At 39.5% G+C, this 24,487-nt stretch overlaps 1 protein-coding gene across 1 annotated transcript in view; it reads right to left on the bottom strand.

The window, feature by feature from the left end:
* Positions 1–15,904: 15,904 nt before the first annotated feature.
* LOC134204256 (RING finger protein nhl-1-like) overlaps positions 15,905–24,487 on the bottom strand; it is an 89,581-nt gene continuing 80,998 nt past the window's right edge. The window contains 1 exon segment of the mRNA XM_062679077.1: positions 15,905–16,148. Coding sequence (XP_062535061.1) covers positions 15,935–16,148 — 214 coding nt within the window. The 3' untranslated portion in view covers positions 15,905–15,934.

The raw sequence follows: 24,487 nt of genomic DNA, 5'->3' as shown, positions 1-24,487 counted from the left end.
CTCAATATGTTCTCAAATTTTTTAGAGAGAAAATCTTGTGATTTCTCTATCGCAGCTGTAATCTGCTTAACTTCGCCCCTTACATTCTCCATTTCATGTGATACAGCATTTGCAACTGCTCCTTTAAGTTGTTCTGCGAGAGTTTCAACGATTGAGGATTTGTAGTTTTGCATCTCGATTATTCTCTGATAAATGCTAGAACAATTATGAGAGCAGAAATAGTCCCTTTCTTTTATGCGACGGACCGCATTCCCAATTATATTTCTGCACTTATAGTGCGCCTCAGAAAAACAGTACATACAGGTTATTATTTTACTAGCATCCTTTTCTATTTTATGACATTCAACACAGATTATATTTTCGTCATCCATAGCGGCCAGATTAAAACAAAAAATACGACTGTAAATAAAATAAATAAATAAATAAATAAAAAATCATAAGTTCAACACATACCAGTTCAACAATTTAACGATGATAATGGTCGAAATTATATACTTCCAATGTATTAGCCACTAATTTAACTTAACATCTATTATACGGAATAAAAATTTGGTCGAAAAACCAATTATATTCCGAGAAAACGATTTTATTTTGAAGCGCTGCATTTTCGTGCAAATTCAAACCATGCGGGTTGAAACGCGCCAGCCTAAAAATGTAAACAAACAGCAGTGAACTGACAGAAGAATCAAGTATCAATTTATGAAAAGTCCTAGAAAGCTTTAGAAACGTTAATTTTTTTTTTTGCTAATTTACGTGCGACGTGTGATGTGTGAATACAAGATATGTTGTACATGTATCACGCTTTCAAGAAGTTCCCTGGAGCCGACGTTCTGATAAGAAGTTCCTGGAGTGAGATCTTAAGGTCTACATGAGTAGCCAACGATCTATCGGACTGCTTCGAATGTGATACATGCCCTTTGTGATACGTAGAATAGAATGTAAATTTGATGATGCTCCTATAGACCTTATGGCCTTGATCCAGAAAGAAATTTCTGGATCAAGGCCATAAGGTCTATAGGAGCATCAAAAAATCGATCGGACTGTTTTAAACATGGTGCATGCCCTTCATGACACATAGAATAGAATGCGTACCCAGCATAGGTTCTCTCTCGTCCAAGAAATCCATGGAATAAGCCTTTGGGTCTACATGCGGAACCAAAGATTTCTTAGATTTTTTCAAATATGAGACATACCCTTTGTGATGCAAAGAATAGAACGCGTTCCAAGCATAGGTTCTTGGTCGTCCAAGAAATTCCTGGAATAAGCCCTTAGGTCTACATTAGACTGGCCCAGGATACAAAAAGTCGTCCGATTCTACGGGGCACCCCCCAGAATTTTGCCTTTGGGTAAGAAAATCATCCTCTGAAAATTTCAGCCTGATCGATTATTGCATAAGCTGGCGCAATTGATTTGAAGTTAATATGGGGGTTTCAGCCGAAATATATGGGAAAATACACCTCTGTTACTATTTCGTACAGGAAATTGGATGGAAAAGCCCGATTGAGCCCAGATTTGCAGGAAATGAAGTTAACATGCCAATGAACAATTCGACATAAAATTCTACTATGATTAAATAAACTTTAAATTAGTTTTTAGCTGATTTATTTGGAGTTTGGTTGAGCACTTTGAAATTCATTAATTGCCTTGAAAACAAGCGCATGTAATCGAAGGTAGCTGCGATATGTGTTGTGGCGCGCGTGCAGTTACTTATGTTTCAGTGCGCGCGAAATCACGCATCGCAGGCACCTTTGATTGCATGCGTATGTTTTCATGGCAATTAATGAATTTCAAAGTGCTCAACCCAACTCCAAATAAATCAGCCAAAAACTGATTTAAAGTTTATTTAGTAGTAGTAGAATTTTATGTCGAATTGTTCATGGGCATGTTAACTTCATTTCCTGCAAATCTGGGCTCAATCGGGCTTTTCTATCCAATTTCCTGTACGAAATAGTAACATAGGTGTATTTTCCCATATATTTCGGCTGAAACCCCCATATTAACTTCAAATCAATTGCGCCAGCTTATGCAATAACCGATCAGGCTGAAATTTTCAGAGAATGATTTTCTCACCTAAAGGCAAAATCCTGGAGGGTGCCCCGTAGAATCCGACGACTTTTATTCTCCCCATACTAGGCTGGGCCACTCTAGTCTACATGCGTAACTATAGATCAAATAGATTGTTCCAAAACTGGCACATGCCCTTTATGATACATAGAATATAACGCGTTGCCAGCATAGGTTTTAGGTCGACCAAGATATCCCTGAAATAGCGTTAGCGTTAGCGTTGTTACGGTATACTTCGTAGATTGGACACTAGTGATACTCATGTTTCTTATGGAATCCTTATCCAGATTGCTATCGGAAATCGAGGTGGGGAGTTACCCTTGATTCCAATCTAAGATAAAAATGGCATAAGCATGAGGATTACTACTCCCGGCCACGCCCATCTTTACCGTAACTAGGGATGGGAAAGGAAATGTTGATGTAGAGCTTACTTAACGAGAGGCCCCCGACTTGGCGACGCCCTCATAAGTTCTACGGAGTTGGTGGTTTGGTAGGGTAAGGTAGGTCATGGAGGTTTGCCTCAAGCTGGCAATTCGACCCACAGACTATGTTTTTTACCTGTTTTTATTTAAACTCTTGCCAGCCGGCTGTCGAAAGAGTATGCTAATATCAATTTTATTTACAGTTTATTCTTTAAATAATTTACAGACGATTTCTTAACCTCAATCTATCAAAAATTATCCGTTGAACAAATCTAAATTTACCAAATTTGTACTTTCTGCTCAGTGAGCAAAACGATTCTTCTAGGTTCATCGAATACAAAAATCAAACCATACCTTTTAAAGATAATTATACTAAACATTTTACAAAGTTTTATTTCAAGTATTTTCGCGATTTCTGATATAAAATTCAATAGCAAACAATCAAACAAAATTAAAATATTCTAGCTAAATTTTACTATTTTGGTCGAGCATGGGTCAGCCGCCTGACACCCGCGTTGAAAAAATATGTTCCATGCTTGCCCCACATAAAATAATAACGTGTGCTAATCACTAATGATACTAAAAGATTTAAATGAAATTAGGCATTGTTCCCGCTTATCATTTTAGCACCGCCAGGGGAACTTGGCCAGTACCCACTGCACTTTTCTTTCCCTTTCCACAAACAATTACCATCATTTGTGATATTTCAACGGAATTTTATTGGGAATTCTGAAAAGGCAGACAATCAATGCAGTTAGATTGCCAGGTAATACGTGCACATCGTAGCACTGGTGATGCATCACAATCGTATATATACAGGAGTATATGCACTATATGATGACATTGACCGGAAGGTTAGATAAGCATTTCCCCCCGACCAAGATATCCCTGAAATAAGGCCTTAAATCCACATGCATAACCAAAGGTTACTTGGATTGTTTCAAATATGGAGCATGCCCTTTGTGATGCATAGAATAGAATATGTCCAAAGCCATAATTTAAACAGTCCGACTGAACTTTAGCTACGCGTGTAGATCTGAGGACCTAACTCCAGGGATTTCTTGGATGATCGAGAACCTCTGCCGTAGACTTTTTCTATTCTGCACATCCAAAAGATCACGTACCACATTTAAAACAGCCCTTTTGATCTTTAGTTACGCGTGTAGATCTGAGGACCTAACTCCAGGGATTGCTTGGATGACCAAACCCTCTGCCGTTGACTTATTAAGTTCTACACATCTAAAAAGGCATGTACCACATTAAAACAGTCCGATACATCTTTAATGACGCAAGTAGATCTTAAGGCCTAACTCCAGAATTTTCTTAAATGAAACAGTCCGATTGATCTTTGATTACGCGTGTAGATCTGAGGACCTAACTCTAGGGATTTCTTGGATGACCGAAAACCTCTGCCGTTGACTTATTCTATTCTACACATCCAAAAGGGCATGTACCACATTCCGATACATCTTTAGTAATACGTGTAGATCTTACGGCCCAACTCTAGGAATTCCCTGAATGACCCAGAATCTCTTACGTTGGCTCATTCTATTCTACACATCCAGAAGGACATGTGCCATGATTGAAACAGTCCGATTGATCTTCAGCTACGCTTGTAGATCCTTAGCCCTTATTCCAGGGATTTCTTGGATGCCCAAAAATCTATGCTGAAAAAACTCTATTCTGAGTAGTCTCCATACTATTTACTACTCTCCCTTCGTCTCTCTTCTCGCTTTTTTTTTTCTTTATTCTGCAATTTCACACCTTGTACCTTGCTCCTCTCACGTCTCGTTTCTCATTTCTCACATCCTATTTATCAATTGTCATATTCCTCTTCATGCTTTTTTACTGTCCATTTCTCACACAAAGTATCTTGCTTATTACTTCTCGACTCACTACTTGCTTCTCGCTTTTCACTGATCACATCTTATTTCGCACCTCTTACCGCTTGCCTATCGCTTCTCACTTCTCAATACTCATTATTTTTTCTCGCTTCTCCCATCTCATTCCTTAGTTCTCATATCTCAAATCTTAGCTTACAATTCACGATTGATTATAAAACTATTGAGGGCTTTTTAGCGGAATTCTGAATTCCTCATTCTTCACTTGTTGTTTCTCACTTCTCACTCATCACTTTTCACTTTTATTTTCCCACATTTCAATTATAACTTTTTTACTTTTTAATTGATAATTATTTAAAAATAAATTATTATTGGCACACGCCCTTCTCAAACTATGGCATCCATAGTCAAGCACTTCAGATGGGCGCGTTTTATCCTCCATGCAGAGGTTTTATTAAAATGCGAGTTTTTCTATGAAAACTGTAGTAAAGTTAACTTTTCAGTAACTTGGCACAATCTTTACTAATTTGTTTTTCCAGACATGTGCAAAAATTATTGAAAAAATGATTTTATCTCGTGGAAAATCCTTAAGGGAACGGAAGCTTAAATATTATCAAAAGGCGAAAAAAAAAAATATTTTTAAAATTTTTATTATAGATGTCTTGACTATTATTTTTAATTAGTTGATCTAAAAACATGTTTCGGCGTCAGCTGCTATCGGTTTTGTAACTTAATTTAGCCTATCAACCCAGAAAATGCAATGGCTCGTATTAGCTGACTGGCGCATTTTAAACCTAGTTCCCCTACTTACCTGATGGGCCTTTAGTACATGCTGCTAGCGAGCTAGGGAGAGCGCCTACTGGATGGCGTGCTGCTGTTCGTCGACGTCTTCGGATGAAACCGGATCCGCTGATAGTCGATGTACCGACCCCAGTTGAATCCGACCCCAGTTGACTTGGTGATAGTTACGCCGGGTTAGCTCGTGCCGATTCATCGAACTTTCAACTTCAACCACCACCAGTCAACTGGGTAGGGCTGCGAGGACTCAGGATGGTGTAGTTAGGGTGACCATATGAAATCTTTCTAAAGGAGGACAATTCACCCAAAACGTAGCGAAAAAGGAGGACATAAAACATATAAATCGATTTTTAATTTTTAAACAAAAACAAAAGATCGTCCTATTTCAATCCGAATAGGTGCACAAAGTGGAGGTCATGCAATTCATGTGAGCTCCAACAGAGGGATGTGCCTACATCGCTTCCATCTCGTACACTTATTCACTAGCATATGTAACTTTGTTTTAGCTGGGAGATACGGCATTTTCTTTTTACTTTATTAACATTACATCTTCAGATGGAATATTTCCAACTGTCGTTATAGTCTATATTAATCACTTTCCAGAAACTGTGAGCACCTTCTTAGTAATGGTAAGATTTTGGCTTCAACTATTTTAAACCAACAGTGAACAAATATAATTTATGTTGGCATTTTCAGCAATATTCCACAGAATTTAAACAAGAAAACCTCATCGCATATAATTACGAACATTTGGCAATAGATATCTGACAGAACATTAGGTTCTATAAGGACCGATCACAAGATGCTTAGTAGACCAGTGGAGATTTTTTTTTCTTGAGTGTCATAGAAAAAATTTAAGGCATTTTAATGAGAGTGATATTGTTAACTAAAGAAACTCAACTGTTCATATTAGTTCAGATTTCAAGGCATGGCATAGAGGCTCCTCTTTGCCTCACGTATTCAAGAAACGTACCGTGCTATGTGTTCCAAAGGCATTTCGATGTTTACTCGAAGAAAATTTTGAAAAATATTTGCATTTTTTCTAATCCATTTTTTTTTATTCCGATTCTTCTGCTATCTTCGACACCTGTGCTACTGTAACTCAAGTATTTAATTTTCGATATTAACATTGATTTTATTGGAAAACTTAAGGGAAAATATCTTTTTATTAGAAAGCAAAAAACGCAAAAAACGTGCAACACGATGAATTTGCGAATGGATCTTAGTTGAAGTATTGTTCATTAGATTAGAATTTCTACAGAAAAAGTTATTAATTCAACTGTTTTTTGAAAATATTTAAAAAGGAGGACATTTTAATGCAAAAGGAGGACATCTGATTTTGAATGAAAAAGGAGGACATGTCCTCCTTTAGGATACCATATGGTCACCCTAGGTGTAGTGGCCCTCCAGCTCGTCATTGGACCAGACGACTCCGTTCCGGTTTGAGACGGTGTTTTCCCACGATTGGTGCTTTGCGTTTAGGTCACCGGCGTTGAGGTCTGCCACCGTGTGAGCTTGACTGTATCCCTTCGTAGTTCGCAGGGATGGAAAAAATCTAATCTTCAAAAAATCGAGGATGATCAACACTCACCCCCGTGATCTTACTTTTTAATTATCAAGTGCTAAAATCTCGCAAGCGATTAAGAATCGTTTAAAAGTCGTATCTTGATTTGAGACATTTACCGTTACATTTTGAACTCTTTTGACTTACTACCATGAAACAATAACGCCAAATAGAAGATATTAAGGGACTGTTGACAATTTGCTGATATCAGTAAAGGTGAATGTTTGAATGAAAATTTTGAGTTTATTATCATTTGAGTACAAAATTTGAGAAGTTGTCGCCGGCGACAACTCGCCTCCTGTTTTTACGTGAAAAGTTTTCATATGAAAATTGCAATCATTATCGTTTGATAATGATTCAGCACAACACTGATAGTTCGGCCGACGGGCCGTAGTTGACTGACGACTCCGACGGAGGTGCAGACTTCCACTCCAACGGCTTCAAATATTTTGAGCTTGAAGTTCGGCAGCAACCAGAAGGCGATGTTGCTCCGCAAGGCAATTGCCACTCCTTCCCCTCTGGCGCTTATTTGATCAAACCTCATTAGCCTAAAATCCGGAATTGTTGCGCTTACTCTTGAAGGAAATCGCTGAGCTCGACGATTTTGCAAGCGTTCCAGTTACCAGACCCAACCTAGAAGCCATTTTCAATATGGAGCATGCCCAGAGTGTAGATCTGGTTGAACCGGGATTTGCAGCTTCCAAGCCTAGCCGCAAGTAGGCTGAATATCGGAGCCAGCTAGCCGGGGTGTAAAGCGGAGTGAAATGCTCCGGGGGTACAGGATGCCCATCTGGCTGCCGGAAGAATCCAGGAAGAGGGAGTAGGGGCTATTCGCTGGAGTATATGGTCAGTGGTGTTGGAGCTTGAACCAAAGCAGCTGCTGCTGCCAGTCGATTGTGCGTTTGTAATATTGGAATCGCTCGACGGGGAGCCGCGATAACCGGATGTTCACCTTGTTGAGTACAGGAGGACGGTTCTTCTTCGGTAGGGTCCTGGTGGAAGCCTTTTTCGGATTTCCAGGAACTTGGCTTGCTTTAGGCAGCCCTTTGTGGTGGCCCGATGTTTGTCCCACAGTTGGCGTACTTGGGATCGGCCATCTCCATCTTGTCGCACTCGTCAGTCGGTTGGGGTTCGCCACACTTGTTGCAGCGTGGCTTCATGCGGCAGTTTCTGGTGCCGTGCCCGAAATTGAAGCACTGCGTTACGTCGTGGTGCACTGGCCAATATCGCTCCCAGTCAACGACGGTGTAATTTATAACGCTAACCACCTTCAGGTCCTTCCAAGTTGAGGAGCCGAGCTCCAGATGTATCAGGTAAAGCTGGTCGCGATATTTCTTCGCCTTGTCGTGACGAGCGATCTTTTGCACGACTACTGGCTTCAGTCCGTAACTCTCGAACTCAGCTTGAAGCACTTCCTCAGGGTTTGAACCCAAAGGAAAATGAGAAAATCTCTCATTTATCATGTCTGTATACACTCTCGATAGGTAGCATACCGTGAGAGACGTTTTTTAATAGCTGTTACGATAATGAACTGATTCGAGGGGCTACAACCCATGATAATTTTTTTAATAAGCCCCAAATGCGGGGGGCCCTTCAGCGATTAACTGGCGAATTTTAGGGCAGATCGCTCTTCACAAACACAGGCGGGCACTTCTCCTATCGCTCAGATTGCACCTGCGGCAGCTGCGATTGCTGCTTCATACGTTTCTTCGGCGGATTGCCAGCATCGTCATGCGGCAATGATGAATATACGTTGCTCTGTAAATGCTGCTTGGAGGGGTTACCCGCGCCTCCAGGAGTAGTACGCTTCGGCACCTTTCCCGTGACCGATCCGGCCACTGAGTCTTCCATGACGGGTCCGGGAGAAAATAATGCAAATGCGACGAAGCGGAAATTGGCCGAAAGGGTCGTTTGGCCGAAAAGGTTATTTGGCCAAAAGGGTCATTAGCCCGAAAAAATCATTTGGCCGGAAGGGTCAGTTGGCAGAACGGGTCGTTTGGCCGAAAGGTCACTTGGCCGAATAGGACATTTGGCCGAATAGGTCATTTGAAAACTGAGAAGTTATCAATAAAAAGAAGAGACGTCTCACTTATCACTCTTCATTTTTCTCTTCTCACTGTAAAAAGCGAGAAACGCGAAATGAGTAGTGAGATGTCTCAGTGAGAAGTGAGAAATAAGGAGTGAGAAGCACGAAGTGAGTAGTGAGACGTCTCACTACTACACACCACTTTAACATTACCACATGAAGTCGAGATTATGCTTAGTCTCGGTTCAAAGTTTGCACTTCCATACACTTCGGCTCATCAAGTTCATTTCTATCACGTCATTGCTGATATAGAGAATGTTTTGGTCTCCACACCAGATCGACAAGTCCGAGATCGCAATCGCTGTGCAGCAACCAACATCATGCAGAACTACATCCAAAACTTCAACCGAACAACACAGAATCCACTGGCATCTTTTCTGTCACACGGGTGCAAGATTTCCAGACGATTCATCAAGGAAAATCCGGAGATTATTATCACTGAATCCGACAAAGGTAAACAAACAGTAGTAAACAACAACTAACTACAACTAGCGGACTACAACAACAAAATGCTCGAATTGTTGTCGGACACCACCACCTACAAAATGACCAGCAAGGATCCAACCACAAGCTACCAGAAGAAGAACAACAACATCGTAGATAGGCTGTTGGTATTGGGCCTCATCGACACCGCTACATCGTACCGTTTAAGAGCACGATCTTCGCAATGCCCCAGAATCTATGGATTACCTAAGGCACACAAGCAGAATCTCCCTCTTCGACCCGTCGTGCCCAATATAAATGCACCATCGTATACGCTATCCAAATACGTTGGTCGCATACTACAAGCGTCAATACACAGTAGCCATAATGTTACAGATTCATTCACGTTCTGTGACTTTATCAACTCTGTTCGATTACCAGAGGACTATGTGTTAGTGTCCTTTGACGTTGTCTCTCTGTTTACTTGCATTCTATGAGAATTGGTCTCCCATACAATCATTGAATGCTGGGGAGAAATCAAGAAAAACAAAAACATAAATCTCGATTTGTTCCTTGAGATCTTTATGTTTTTATTGAATGTAGCTATTTTATTATATCGTGAGAAATACTACACGCAAATATCGGGAACTGCTATGGGCAACCCTTTATCGCCTACCATTGCTGACATGATTATGGAAGCACTGATGAACAATGTCATTAACAATGTCACGACCTCATATTAGCACTACCGCCAGACATACTACTGGGAAGTCATTTACAAGCCTATGATATACGTGAATAACTTGACGGATCGTATAGCCAAAACTTTTAAGAATGATTTTCCCAACACTACATTGGCAACGAGGAACGAGTACACCATCAGAAGTTTCTTCACGCATATCAAAGATCACATACCAGAACAGTATCGTAGTAATGTGATCTACAGGATTCCTTGTGGAGACTGTGATGCGAGTTATGTTGGGCTAACGACCAATAGCCTAAAAACAAGGTTGAGTCATCACAAGAGCGATACAAGAAAACTAGACAAACTCATTGACAACATCGAATCACACGACAACGACGACAATTACAACAGCTATGAACTCGGTCGACTAAAAGAGAAAACTGCTCTTTTACTGCATTCGGTCGATAACAACCATCGTTTCGATTTCGATAGAGCGGAGATAATGGACCACCATCGAAGATTCTCCGCTCTTCCTGTTCTGGAAATGTGTCATATTATCAACACTGACAAAACGGTAAACAAACGAAGCGCTTGCGACAGTTTAAGTACAACGTATGCAAGAATTTTACACACTGAAAACAAGAAATCGAACAGATAACCGTAGAACACAAAACCAGACAAACACCAACAATAATGATAATGACACTCAATAGTTAGAGAAATCAAATTACACACATCATCTAGACACTCATGACATTTTTTTTTAAATAATTACAAAATGACAGTTGAAAACGAATATTACTGACTATCAGCAGAGTAGTGAATAAGCACCCAGGTTTTAAAAAAATTTAAGTCATAATATTTTGTTCAATGTTAATCATTCTTATTGATATGTTGCATTGTATAGTGATGAATGTTTAACTGTTATTTTTTTAGGAAATTGACGATATTTGTTAATGTTTTTATGACACTCAGTGAGCTCAACAAACCACCGGACAAAAAGCGATATTTTCTGCAAGTTTTTGTGCTATTTGTATGTCATCTCATAATTGTTTGTAATCTGCCAATTTTTTAATAGAACCCTTGAAAAAGATGGAATAAACCATTGAAACGTCGGGCGTAGAAGAAATATGTCGTTTTAATAGCCAGTAAAGACTGAAAGCCAAAAAATGTATTAGTAAGATTTAAACAGTCGAGAGTCTATTAAGTAAGAGCCATTTTGCTCGAGAAGCCGCCGAAAGTCAGCGGAAAGCAGTCCCCGCATCGGCAGAAACTTTCCGGCGGTTGCAGAATCACAAACGTGAGTAGGGAGGAGACGCTGCAGAAAAACACAGGGGTTGTATACAAGGCATGACTGCTCGATCAAAACGGGGAGGGGTCGTTAGCCGAATGCCACTAGGCCAAACAAACCATTAGGTCAAAAGTCATTTGGCCTAAAGGGTCATTTGGCCGAAAGAGTCATTTGGCCGAAAGGGTCCTTTTTCCAGAAAGTGTCGTTTGGCCGAAAGGGTCGTTTGGCCAAAAGGGTCATTTGGCCGAAAGGGTCATTTGGCCGAAAAGGTTATTTGGCCAAAAGGGTCATTAGGCCGAAAAGATCATTTGGCCGGAAGGGTCAGTTGGCAGAAAGGGTCATTTGACCGAAAAGGTCATTTGGCCGAAAGGGACATTTAGCCGAACGGGTCGTTTGGCCGAAAGGTCACTTGGCCGAATAGGACATTTGGCCGAATAGGTCTCAAAACGTCTCACTTATCACTCTTCATTTTCTCTTCTCACTGTAAAGTGAGAAGCGCGAAATGAGTAATAAGACGTCTCACTACACACTTCGCACTACTCATTTTTCAAGTGAGAAGTGAGAAGCACGAAGTGAGTAGTGAGACTTCTTACTACTAACTTCACACTCCTCATTTTTTACAGAATGAGAATTGAGACGTCTCTCTTCTTACTCCTAATTTCTCACTTTTCAAATGACCTATTCGGCCAAATTATTTTATTCTAGAGTTTCCATTTCCCGGCCATTTATGCTGTCCCGGGATTCGGGATGAAAATTCTTCTATATCCCGGGAAATCCCGGGATCCCGGAAATTTTCAAAGTTAAAAAAAACATATTTTTTTTGTTTAGAAAAAGTTTTTTTCGAAGTTTAGGGGTAAAGTTCATATTTTAGAAAGGTCAGATGATACAGATTTCAAATTGAAACTAAATTTAATTTAATTTAAATCGATTCTTGGTTTGACTTCAAAAAGCAAATAGTATTTGCGTTTGTATCGGAATGTAGGGTTTCCGCACGGTTAAAAAAAAGTACCTAATTTTAGGTAATTTTTTTCTTTTGCGTCTCCCTCCCTCTTCCCTTTGTTGTCTTAAAATGAAGAGCAAAACCACTCAACAAGGGCAGTCAAGTGTGGGAACTCAACGTTAAGTAATCTCATGTTTACAAAAGTTGTGTGAAATTTACCTAACTCTTGGTATTCAAAATTAATTATATTTTACTTAATATTAAGTGAATTTTACTTAATTTAAAAAAAAAATTGCTTAGTTTTGGGTTCCCACACTAAACCACGTTCCCACACTAGACGGAAGATGCACAGTGGAATCGCACTGGGACCTTAAGCTCACGAGTCACAACGAAAACACAATAGTAGAGTTCCCTATACTTCATTGCAGGTTACTGAGTGATACTTCTACCAGCAGTTACCCCTATTCATCAACGGGTTATAGACCCAGGAATGGTTCCAGATCTACAACTTAGTGTAGATAAACTAATCCCGAAGACTTCATCAAAGACCAACTAATTAAGTACCGTCATTTGGGGGACAATGAGTCTGGGGGTGAGAATGGGTCAGCGCCTTCACCGACAGTCTGGAGGTCGGATGACAAAATCGTTCAAAAAGGTCTCTTATAAGGTCTCAAGCATTCTATGTAGTTGAAACAGTGACCCATTGGCACCCCCATTCAACCCATTGTCATCCCCTACGATGGTAACTAATATTTGACGTAATCGCAGTACGGGATCCATTAATTGATTGTATAAGTCGTGTGGCGCCGTGGGATCCTGAATTGGCTGCGGTAATCATGAGTAGCGTCGTACCAAATTTATCGGGGCAGGGTCAGCAGAAGTCCTGAAAGAACTCGGACCAAAACATAAACATATAGGGGACGAATAGCTCAGGATGACTAGCTCGGTGTCAAATCAATCCATAAATTAAATCAATTAAGATTTAAAATTTAAACGTTTATTTTTGCGTTCCTTTTTTAAGCTCCAAATATGTGCATCAAAATGAATTACAAAATATTTCAGGCTGTGTAGAGAAATGCAGAAATATGTATCGGATAGTGTGCGACTCCTCGTTGAATACGGAAGATAAGTAGGAATAATGCGCCAGTTAGATGTAACTGCTCTTTTGTATTAGCAAGGAATATTCGGCCGAATGGCTTTCGGCCGAATAGGTTTCGGCCCAACGACCCTTTTTCCGATCAAAACTGCGTAAGGCACTATGTAGCCACTGCCACACTAAACATCTTTTGACATTTTAAAGGCACACTGAAAACAGCAAGAACTTTAACAAGGCATAATACATTTAATAGGGGCCCTTCTTAGCCGTGCGGTAAGACGCGCGGCTACAAAGAAAGACCATGCTGAGGGTGGCTGGGTTCGATTCCCAGTGCCGGTCTAGGCAATTTTCGGATTGGAAATTGTCTCGACTTTCCTGGGCATAAAAGTATCATCGTGCTAGCCTCATGATATACAAATGCAAAAATGGTAACCTGGCTTAGAAACCTCGCAGTTAATAACTGGGGAAGTGCTTAATGAACACTAAGCTGCGAGGCGACTCTGTCCCGGTGTGGGGATGTAATGCCAATAAGAAATACATTCAATATATCAACTATTATGCTTGGGTAAAACAAAAAGTTTTTCGAACTGTTCAAATTCCTACGAATATAATTATTGTTGGCATTGTTCAGTGACACAAACTGCTGCTCCACTTGTATCAACCAATCTTCCAAGATTGATGAACATCGGTAAATACCACAATAACTTTTAGGAGCCGATATTTGTCATTATCAGATGACTTTAAAATTTTAGTTTTTAGAATTCTCGTGTTTTGTACATAATCGTTTACAAGATAATGTACGCCCAAATTACTTCGTAACCGTTTTTTTGTGAAGAGACAAAATAAGGTAACTCGGTTGGACTGACGATTGGACGATTCGAATTCTATTCAAAGTTTGATTGTTCCAAAACAAGTACTAAGGGTCGATGCACTAATTACATAAGGGATTTTTCTGTGTTTTCCCGCCCCTCCCTCATAAGACCTTATCTCGTGTTAAGGCTAACTCATGTTAAGGCAAGTGAAGAAATTTGTTTTATATGGTATTCGATTAATTTAGATAACTGTTAGCTGTAATTATAACAAAATTTAGACATTTTCCCTCTTTTGGTTGCACAATTGAACTAGATCCATTCGTTTTCCTAGTAGAAACACGTTTATTCACTGTTCCGTTCTGATTGGACTAGGAGCGCATTATGGTACGTAAGACGGGTAGCTACGTCTCAGTTGATTCAGATAATAACTACGACTGCCGGCAGGCTCTGTTCCTGTATTGGGCAATGAATTCAAAGCAAGCGAAACGAGAAGAATGAGAATCGTGCATTACATGTCAAAACTGATGAAAATCCTATCAGGAAGACTTTCACTGGATGTGCGAATACTCGCGTGGGTCGTTGAGCTCGCATCGCATCGTCCTAACAAGAGCTCCCGCCACATCATCGTTCGGTTCGATAGAGAATTTTTGCTTCTCGCCATCGAACAGCGCCACCGGGTAGACGCATCCTTCAGGGAAGATGGTGATCACATTGAGACACGTGGGTTGATTGGCACGAACGAAGCGAAGAAACGGAGACCCACGGTATCGCAAATCGAATTTGCTTGCCTCGCCTTTCGCGGTTGTATACAACAATGTGTATAAGGCTTTTTTTTTGAAATATGCCACTGATACAGTGTCGTGTCGATTGTAGGATCCCACTCTTTACTATAAACTTGATATTGACTACTCCAACAGATTTTCGAAATCTTTGTATTTCCACTACCAGCCGTACATATTCGTACATTAAGCAACGCTTTAAGCCATCAAGTTTTCTTGAGCATCGAAAAAAGGTAGGGTTTTTATTCTTATATTTTAATTCATTTCGAAATGAATCTACATAAATTGTATTCCGAGTCGCCAAAAACTGGAGCGCACTGTATAAGTGAACCTTCGAACGATGATTGGCAATAAGGGGGGAAAGAATTCTTGAGGTCGATAAAGGGATATCATTGCGAGAGAAGATTCTTTTTTGGGATTAATTGACAGATCAAAAGAATAGGATTATGTTGTCATTCCGCATGATGGATTGAACGGCGGTGGCTACGGATTAGGGCGCTCGCACCACAAGGCCTGTGATATCGAGCGCGGAAATTTAATCACGCTTATTCCCCACTGCTTAGATGTTCAAACACAAAAATCAAAATCTTTATTATTACTTTCTAGGACATTTGCATTTTCAAGATTGAATATTCTATTTTCCACTTCGTTCGCTATTTTTTGATTGATGAGCATCGTTACAAGTTTTCCATTGGGGATAAAAATCTTCGAACCAATCAGCGCAAAATTCCAAAACAACATCAACATAACTACGTCTCATAGACAGAGGACTGAAAATTAATAACAGATAAGGAAATTATTACGAAAGCATTGGACTAGAATAAGTAAATTATGAAATTGATTTGGCCACGATTCCGAGCGATAATTTCGAACAACTGGTGCCTGAAATTGGCATTCCGAGCTGCGCTCGGGTTTCCGTCTCTTCCGTTCGTGACGAATTGCTTTCCCGCATATTTTTTTCGATTACAAGTTTTAAGATTTCATCGCGTTCCTTTCGTACAGGCGATCAATGGCGGGGATTTATCTGCAATGAAAAGTTTGCCATTCAGTCAATCAGTTCGAAATTGGTTTCCTACTTAATCAAACTTGAAACTCAACCCGAAAATAGTGCGTAATACCCAAGCGGGAGACTTTTAGAACACCTGCACCCGATGGTTTTCCCGATCGCACACAAGAATGTTCCCGTTGGACATGATGGCGACCCCTTCGAGGCCCTTGAACTCGGCATCACCGGAGCCCCAGGAACCGAACGCACGCAGGAAGCTGCCATCCGGGTGGAAGATTTGGATGCGGTTGTTGCCGGAGTCGGCCACGCAGATGTAGCCCTGGTCGTCGACGGCGACACCCCTGGAAAATGTGGAGAAGAAAAACGTTCATTGTGTTGTTTGCTGGTAAGTAATTAAAATCATGACAATTTATTATATGGTACAAAGATTCGTTCAGTGCTATCGAAATATAACAATTTGTTGGTATGGAGAAATTATTCAAATGGATTTCGATGCCGGAAAATTCATATTCAGTGAAAATATTATTATGGTGAAAACCAATATACGTGTGGCACTTATAGCGAATTGTAAGGATACCTTTTTAATATACAAAAACGTACGTATGGGAATTGATTGCAATACTACAGAGAAGACTATTATTTCTTACAATAAAACAACACATTTTTCGGCAAATTGGCAGAAAATTTGACAGAATCGATAGCCAAAATGATTGTCTCAAATTTACTAAGGAATGGAGTCCCAGAGCTCTTAGCGCCAAAAATAACACCCGACTCCATCGGGAAACACAATCCCATCCATCATAACTTTGGAGGCGTGCTTCATTGTTGGGGGCCTCCTTGGGAAAATACCTGTCGAAAAATATCCAACTCCATTCATCATCCACTCATGCACACCTCTCTCCGAACTTCTGATGATGTTATTAAAAACGAAAAGCGGTTCATTCACTAAGCAGAAGTATGTACTTTTCTCATATTTAGCCAAGAGATTTGCATACCGTGAAAATGTTCTTATGAATATGCAAAACAGCAACAATAAAGATCATTTTACGCAACAGGTCTAACTTTTTTAATTTGCATTAATGCAGACTTAGTCGCATGAATAAGCCTAATTCTATTTTTTCTGCCGTTCACCGATTCCTATGAAGCGAAATCATAACTTTCCAACGTCAGATGAACGACAGAAATGAATTCCCTTCGGAACCGAAGGTAAGCGACCGCCTGGCTGATGTTCCCAAATTCTCCTTTTCCTTCCAGGTATACAATGAACGATGCCCGAACGACGACGCTTCTTCGGCGACGGTATTTTGCATTTTGTCCCTAAACGTGCTTTTGTTTGAGTTCAAAATTGTGACAAACGTTGTTGCTCACTTTGCCGAACGTAGGCAAACATGATTGATCGTCATTGGTTTATAATTTTATTAGCCACAGCTTCGGATGATTCTCATTTTCTTCCAATATCGGTGGAGCTCAATTTTCTTTAAGACGCAATTCTGCAAAAAAAAACTTGCTCTATGCTTATCGAAATACGCACCAAATTTTGAAGATTCCACTTTAAGAAACTTTCGACGGCCATCATTGGAAGCTGTTGCAAATTGTAATTATCCTCTAAAAGATTCTCAAAGTCCTTTTTTGTAGATGGAATTCACACGCTAATGGTACACACGCTAATAACGTCAAACGGTGCTCGTTTCCCCCAAAGTATCGATATTAATTTTTGCTTCCGAAAAAGCATAATGAAAAACCCGTAAAAGGAATTTCATAATGGGGCAAACAATGGTATGCGTTTCTCCGAAAGGGATACACATCTTTTGTGGGGAAATTATTAATTATCGTTGGGTATGGTCGGCACTCGAATTCGGTTGGTTGACTTTTCCCAGTTCCCAAAATTTCTTATTGAATTACAGTGGCTTGGGAGGTTTTTCGCAGAGCCGGACACAATGAGCACACCGACATATAATTCATCTTCTTGGAACACTTTGTATTGGTCAAATTGGTATATAAATAACTCCGCCAAGTAATACGCAATTTGAATAATCTTTGTGTGAGGTGGGATCCATAATGTTGACCACAACTAGTCTTCATGGATTCATTTTATTTCAAAGAAACAACTATTTACGTCCATAATAGCTTAATTACTTTTAAAACGAATTCCGTAAGCTTAAAATAATTAAATTTTCAATTGTGTTCACAACCTCTAATGTCTTTATTCTCTTCGATCGAATAAAAGTGATAAAACAACTTTCGCTCGGAAGATTGTTCGCCAGCAGCCCCCACGCACACCGTCCAAGGTCTCGGCACCAACAATTTCTATTCGATTTCCGCTACTGTGGTTGAATGAAGCAACGATGTCCCGTCCCTACTGCTCCGGATGTCACTGGCAACGGTGGACGGCCGGATGTGACAAAATTTTAAATATAGAAATTCCTACCGACAAAAGATGCCCCCGGGAGCCATCGAATGTTTTTGGCAACTTTCATCCCATAACGATCGATCGGAGTACATACTATGCAAAAGTGGGGAACGGGCGGGCAAACGCAAATTGTAAACGAAAAATTATGATGATCGTATATTTGTAATATTTGTTTTTGTTTTTTTTTTCTAATAATGTATCTAAAGATACGGGTTCTTTGGGAAAGCTTATTCTAAATAAAAGAGATAAGCGGCTATGATAATAAAATTGTTTACGAGAAATGCCAATTATGTCGTTTTCGGTTTTAAACCTGGGTCAGGTCCGACCTCGACTCTGAATAACCGAACGAAAAACGAATCGGGATCGAGTCAGTTTGATGGTATTAGTGAGAACTTAATCCCTATCATCTGTTTTGTTTTCAATTCGCTCTTTTATCAGCTTGCAGAAACAGACATATTTTAAATACTGAATTTTGTTATTAGTGTTCATTTTTCTTGTTTTATGAGTTATGGGGCAAATCAGACGTTCTGTTAATTGTTTAATGACTAAAATGACTATTAATCCATCAATAAATTAATGTGATTAGGAGCTTGTGATGAATGACGACGGCAATGTGGATTGCCGTGAAAGAATTTATGCCAATCCGTGTTTCCCGATAAATTATTATGCTGATTCTATATGGCTTTTTGGGTAACAGTGATTGTGTTACAGTAGATTTGAATTATCAATTATGTCATTGAAATGGAACAGAACAAGAAAATATGAAAGCAATTGAGATTTGGGGCCTTTTATTTTAAAACAAAGAATCAAATCGCACAAGAGTTGAACAGCATTCTTTTTTTGCTTTTTGCATTTTTTTTTGCTATTTTTCCCCCAAGAGGGGACCTTTAGGGATAAATTGCGATTTCGTCAGAACTGCAAAAACCAAATATACAAGAGAGGCAAATCATTTTTCACTACATAATCTAAACAGGAGATTCAACATAATAAATATCAATGGGATAAAATATGTCTTTGTCGGTTTTTTAATGAATTACAACTAAAACCCTTCTTCCACTCAAAAATTATGCTCAATTCGTATAAAAACTGTTCCTAAATAAACATTTGAATTTATTTATGAATAATCATTTGTAAATAAACACAATAAATTTGTTGATGGCAATATAGTTGCCAAAGCCTTACAAATGGTTAATGCCAGGGTTAATACATTATGTTTATATTCTTCAAATCCGTAACCTTGAACAAATTATGCACAGAACTGCAATCATGAATAAAATAATGGTATGAACATTTTGGTATAAATAACTTCATAGCGGCAGATACTCTGGTACGCTATTTTCCCATTGATAGAGCAATTATACCTAAAGTATATGTTCGAATACACAACGTAATAGTGAATAAATAGCAGCTACCTTCTCGTCACTGCATTTTTAAATCACATTTTCAACCAAATTTTCAACCCTCATTTTGTTTATAATGGAGCTACCATCTGAAGTAATCAGCGAAAAATATGTCGATATCTGAATCCGATTCACCATCAGAGAAACTTGAAGACAGCACAAAATTAAAATAATCAATTTTTGCGTGGAAAACAGCAACAAAATTGATAAATTTAACAAATGAAACAAACAAAATCAAATACCCATCCGTGTCTTTTACGATTTCATTTTCCTTTAGCGTAAACATAAACACCAGTTTGACAGTTTGTGTTCGAATGTATTGGTGAACCTAGGTTGGATCTCGATAAATCGGCAGAGCGAACCTCATTCATTTTGGGTCGGATCTGGTGCGGATCGCGATCCAACCTGAACGAATAACCGAACGTTTTGACAGCAGTTAGAGCGGATCCGGTGCAGAACTAGGTTCGACCCAGCAATAACCGAAAACGACATTAGTTGGCCTTCCCCGTAAAACGTCATCCATTTTTCTGCATTTCCGCGGAGAAGCTGTATGAATTTCTATTGTCTTCGGCATTGTATAACCGATTGACATAAGTAACGGGTCGTCTGGTCCACTGCATGACTTCTATAGGACAGCGACATGAACGCTCGTGTTTTTTATTCGCGCATAGGAAAATGTTGACAAGTGTTTTCGTTCTGGCCACAAACAAGGTGCCGAAGCACACTGCTGTTGAAGGCGAGGACAGCTAATCGTCAGCAACTTATTTTCAGCGAATGGCCCCGCTCCGTCGGCAGTCGGAGAACGAAACTATCCCATCGGATGAATTTTCTCCGCTTTATACCGCAAGCAACTGTTGCTGATGTTCTCGCAGCTTGCCACTGGGCTGTGTGGTTGCAAAACCCGATTCGACCAGATCTTCTCTTGGCATGTTCATCATTGAAAATGACTGCATGTCCGAGTCAACTGGAATGTTTGCTCGCTCACGAGTAAACCAATCTTAAACTGGATGTCCGGACTTTCGCATTGTGAGACTCAAACGGCCGACCAAGGGAGGTGGTGTGGTCATCAGTCTTCGCTGCCAAGCTTCTAGCTGAGTGTCATCGAGGCCATCGGTGTCGAAGCTACCACTTCTGTCGGCACAATTATGCTCGTCAAAGCCGACGATGGATCATGAGTTGCCCTTCGAAGGCACATCGTCAAGCTAACGCGAAGACAAAACTCAGTGTACCATTGCTGGAGACCTGAATGCGAAGCATCAATCCTGGGGGAACACTCATGGCAATCGAAACGGCATTATCTGGAGCAACGATATGGAGGAAAGCCACTGCACGGGTCCTGAGCCCGGATTCTTCAACTCGGAGTGCATACAACAATCGACCATCTCATCACAAATATGAAACATCACATCTTGCAGCTGATCTTCTACCAGGAGCTCAGCTTAGACCACTACCCGATGGTAGCGGAAATTGGCTCCTCTGTAAACCGGCATCAGCATACCCATCGAAACTAGCATTGTGTCGACTGGGGTGGGTTCCAAAGGTGCGTGGACGGCAACATGGCCTACCAGCAACACAGGACGAAATCGACGAGCAGCTGCACGTCATTCAAGAGACGCTGTCCCAGGTCAAGGGTTTCTAAAACTACATATCATTTTGCATTTACACAGATTTTTTACTAGTTTTCAAACAGAATCTGGTAGGTATACAGATATACAAATTTTATAATTACGATCTGCATGTACAGATATCTAGATTGCTTTGAGAATAGGTCGTATGTGCAAAAGAGAGGCTCTCTTTGTTCACGCTCTCTTTCGCTTGTACATAAGCTAGTTTTGCATATTTTGCCACATTTTCACTTCAGAACGCTAGACAAAGCTATAATCTTCAGAAATCTGAAGTAAACTTTATTATAGATCTGTAATAATCGAAAGAGAATGGAGACAAAGAGAGACTCTCTTTTGTACATACGACCTATTCTCAAAGCACTCTAGATATAGGTAGCATTTCGGGTTTTTTTTATCACCAACGTGAATAGAGGCATCAACTTCGTAGTCACGAATAAGAAACGAAATAGTTGGTCGTGTGACTAAAAAAGTGTATTTTGTGAGACAGTTAACGGTTTAACAATTTCACAAACACCATGAATTAAGACAAGATACAAGAAAAACAAAGCACTTCTCGTATGCTGTGATTTTTAATGCAACAGTTGAGTTATTTTTTTCAGAGATTCAAATTTTGTAGGTATAAACCAGAATTAATTCACCTAGTAGTAACATTGCCTTTTTCATATTGAACCAGGACAAAAACCTTTTTGGTTAAAACCATCGTTTTCTTTATAACTTTTGAACGTTAAGGATTACTACATGAAAAGTGTACTAACGTTTTCTCAGCTTATGTGAGCATACATAAACAAACACACGGACAGACACATATTTGCAAAACAATCGTTTCCGGAGTGGAATGTCAATGTTGGGCTAATACAAGCGCTATCCTGTCATATAGGCCATATTTCGTCATAATTTTTTTTTCGATGGTTCTTGGCGAAAAGAAGGTTCAGAAACGAAAATTTCCAAACCCGTGACCGTGACGAACTAAGGGGAGATTTTAGCATTTACCGTTTGATGGATTTTCAAGAATTATTAGTCAATCAATTCGGAAGCTCTCCCGCATTTACCTAATTCATGAAAATTATTAATTATCAACGTTAAACTATTAAAAATTTAAATTCTTTCCGAACCCCGAGAAAACTTCAGGTTCAGTCTGAAAATCTATCGAATGGCAACCAGTAATGAAAGCAGCTCTCAAGTCACAATTTTGTCGCCAGTTTTAATCTATTGAGTGGTAGACGTTGGTGACTGAAATGCGCATTATTTAGAAAAAAAATCAATTTTATAAATTATATAAAATTAATATGTTCTTTTCAGGACCACCTAACAAGAGAAGTTTGAACCGAGATATTTTTTTCTAGAAGTACAAAACACAATCGCTTGGCAACGACAGACAATTCAATAGTTACGATGCCGTCAGTAGCAAAATCAAAAGCACGCGTCTGAGAAGGATGCTGTAATAAATTTATTCCCTTGGATGGCGTATATAACGTTTCAGCGAAAAATTATCGAAAGGCTGACGTTGGCACAAGATTTTGATCTTGGTTTTGCCGCTGTTAGAGATTATATATACGCCATATTGAAAACTTAAGCTAATGAATGTTGATCCGAATCGATTTTTTTTATGTACAAAAAACAATCGCTTGGCAATAGGAGATAGTTCAATCGTTCCGTTTCCATCGGTAGCAAAATAATAAACGCGCGTCGGCTGGTGGTTGCTGTAGAAAATTTATCACTAAGGTGCGTTTTCAGCGATTTGTCGGTAATTACTCCTAATTTTTCACATTTTAATGTTTAAATACAGAAAAGAGCGTAATTTATCCTGACAAGCTGAAACTTGCAACAGCAGTATCAATGGTTTAACACATTTTGATAATTTGTCGCTAAATAAAAAAAAAACACTAATTTGTAATTTTTTGTTAAGATTTCCAATTAAATAATCAAAACTAAATTGCTCACCAATACTTAAGGGCTCAACGAATTCGGATTAATAACTTTTTTTAACTGGACTGTCAGTCTGTCATACTGAGTTGGACTGTCATACTGAGATTCATGCTTTCATTGCATTAACTTTGTAATATTTCTACCCTGATCCCAGGATACATAAACTCATTTTTACTGTTAAGTTTGAGAGATTTTTTTTAATTGCCCGGTGACTCGTAGTTGTAGACAAAAAATAAGTTTCGTTACGAACTACTACTTGTAATTTTTTGGCCGGATTTTCCGGGCTGCTCTTCAGTCGAGAAAAACTACACTGGTAAATAAACAATAGAATGGATTTCATCGATAAATTAATTGGGAATTAATTAAGTTATTTGAAAAGAACCATAATTCACCCAGTTGCTTTTAATTTCGCTCAATCGATAAATTTTGGATAATTGATGTAGATGTAGAAGAATGAGTGTCCAAAATTAATATTCTTCCTCCAGCTTTTATTTGTCACAACCCGACAAGGACGTGAATTACAATAGTTGGTTGGTCAATACTCAAAAATAAGCAATTAGTTTTGATTGAGCTGAACTTCAGCGGCAGACTCTAACCTTTCCATTGTGCTCCTGTCTGCGAGTGTATGACCCAATAACAAAAATCTCGCACAGCCACCATTTGATCGAGCGCAATTGTTGATGTAGTATTGTCGGCGTAGCACCAACTTAGAATTCGGAAGTCGGGACTTCCGAACCGAACATTCTTCCGAAGTTTTATCTGTCAAACTAATTGATGCGTTGTTTCGCGCATCTTTAGGCGAATCCAGCGCACTATATCCGAAGTTGGGAAAGTTGCCTGTATCGAGAGAAAAATCCAACTTCGGTATAAAAAGCGGTATAAATTTATTCCGGATACACAATATATGTGTAGAAGTTAGACAATAATACATTCTACTCATACTCACTCATTCTCACTCACTCATCCTTACTCACTGTGGATGTGTGCAATCAATACTTCGAAAAGAGTTAGGATTCGCGATTACGAAGTTAAATTCTTCACTCCTTCGATCAACCATTCTTAAGTTAAAGGGAAAGAGCTATTTCGAAGAAATAAGAAATATGTAGAATTCATGAATTCAAACGTTAAACAAGTGTGAATAGTGTGAAAAATGAGAACTGAGAAATGAGGAGAATGCTCCGTTCGGCCAAATGACATTTTCGTTCATATAATTTGTCCATCCGGGGCGGTAAGATGCGCGGCTATAAAGCAAGACCGTGTGTTAGCCTCATGATATACGAATAAGGAGAAGAAGAAGAAGAAGAAGAAGAAGAAGAAGA

This window comes from Armigeres subalbatus, unplaced genomic scaffold (genome assembly GCF_024139115.2).
Source record: "Armigeres subalbatus isolate Guangzhou_Male unplaced genomic scaffold, GZ_Asu_2 Contig490, whole genome shotgun sequence".
Lineage (NCBI taxonomy): Eukaryota > Metazoa > Arthropoda > Insecta > Diptera > Culicidae > Armigeres > Armigeres subalbatus.
The sequence above is the reverse complement of the archived record's forward strand: the minus strand, read 5'-3'. Positions and strand labels throughout refer to the sequence as shown.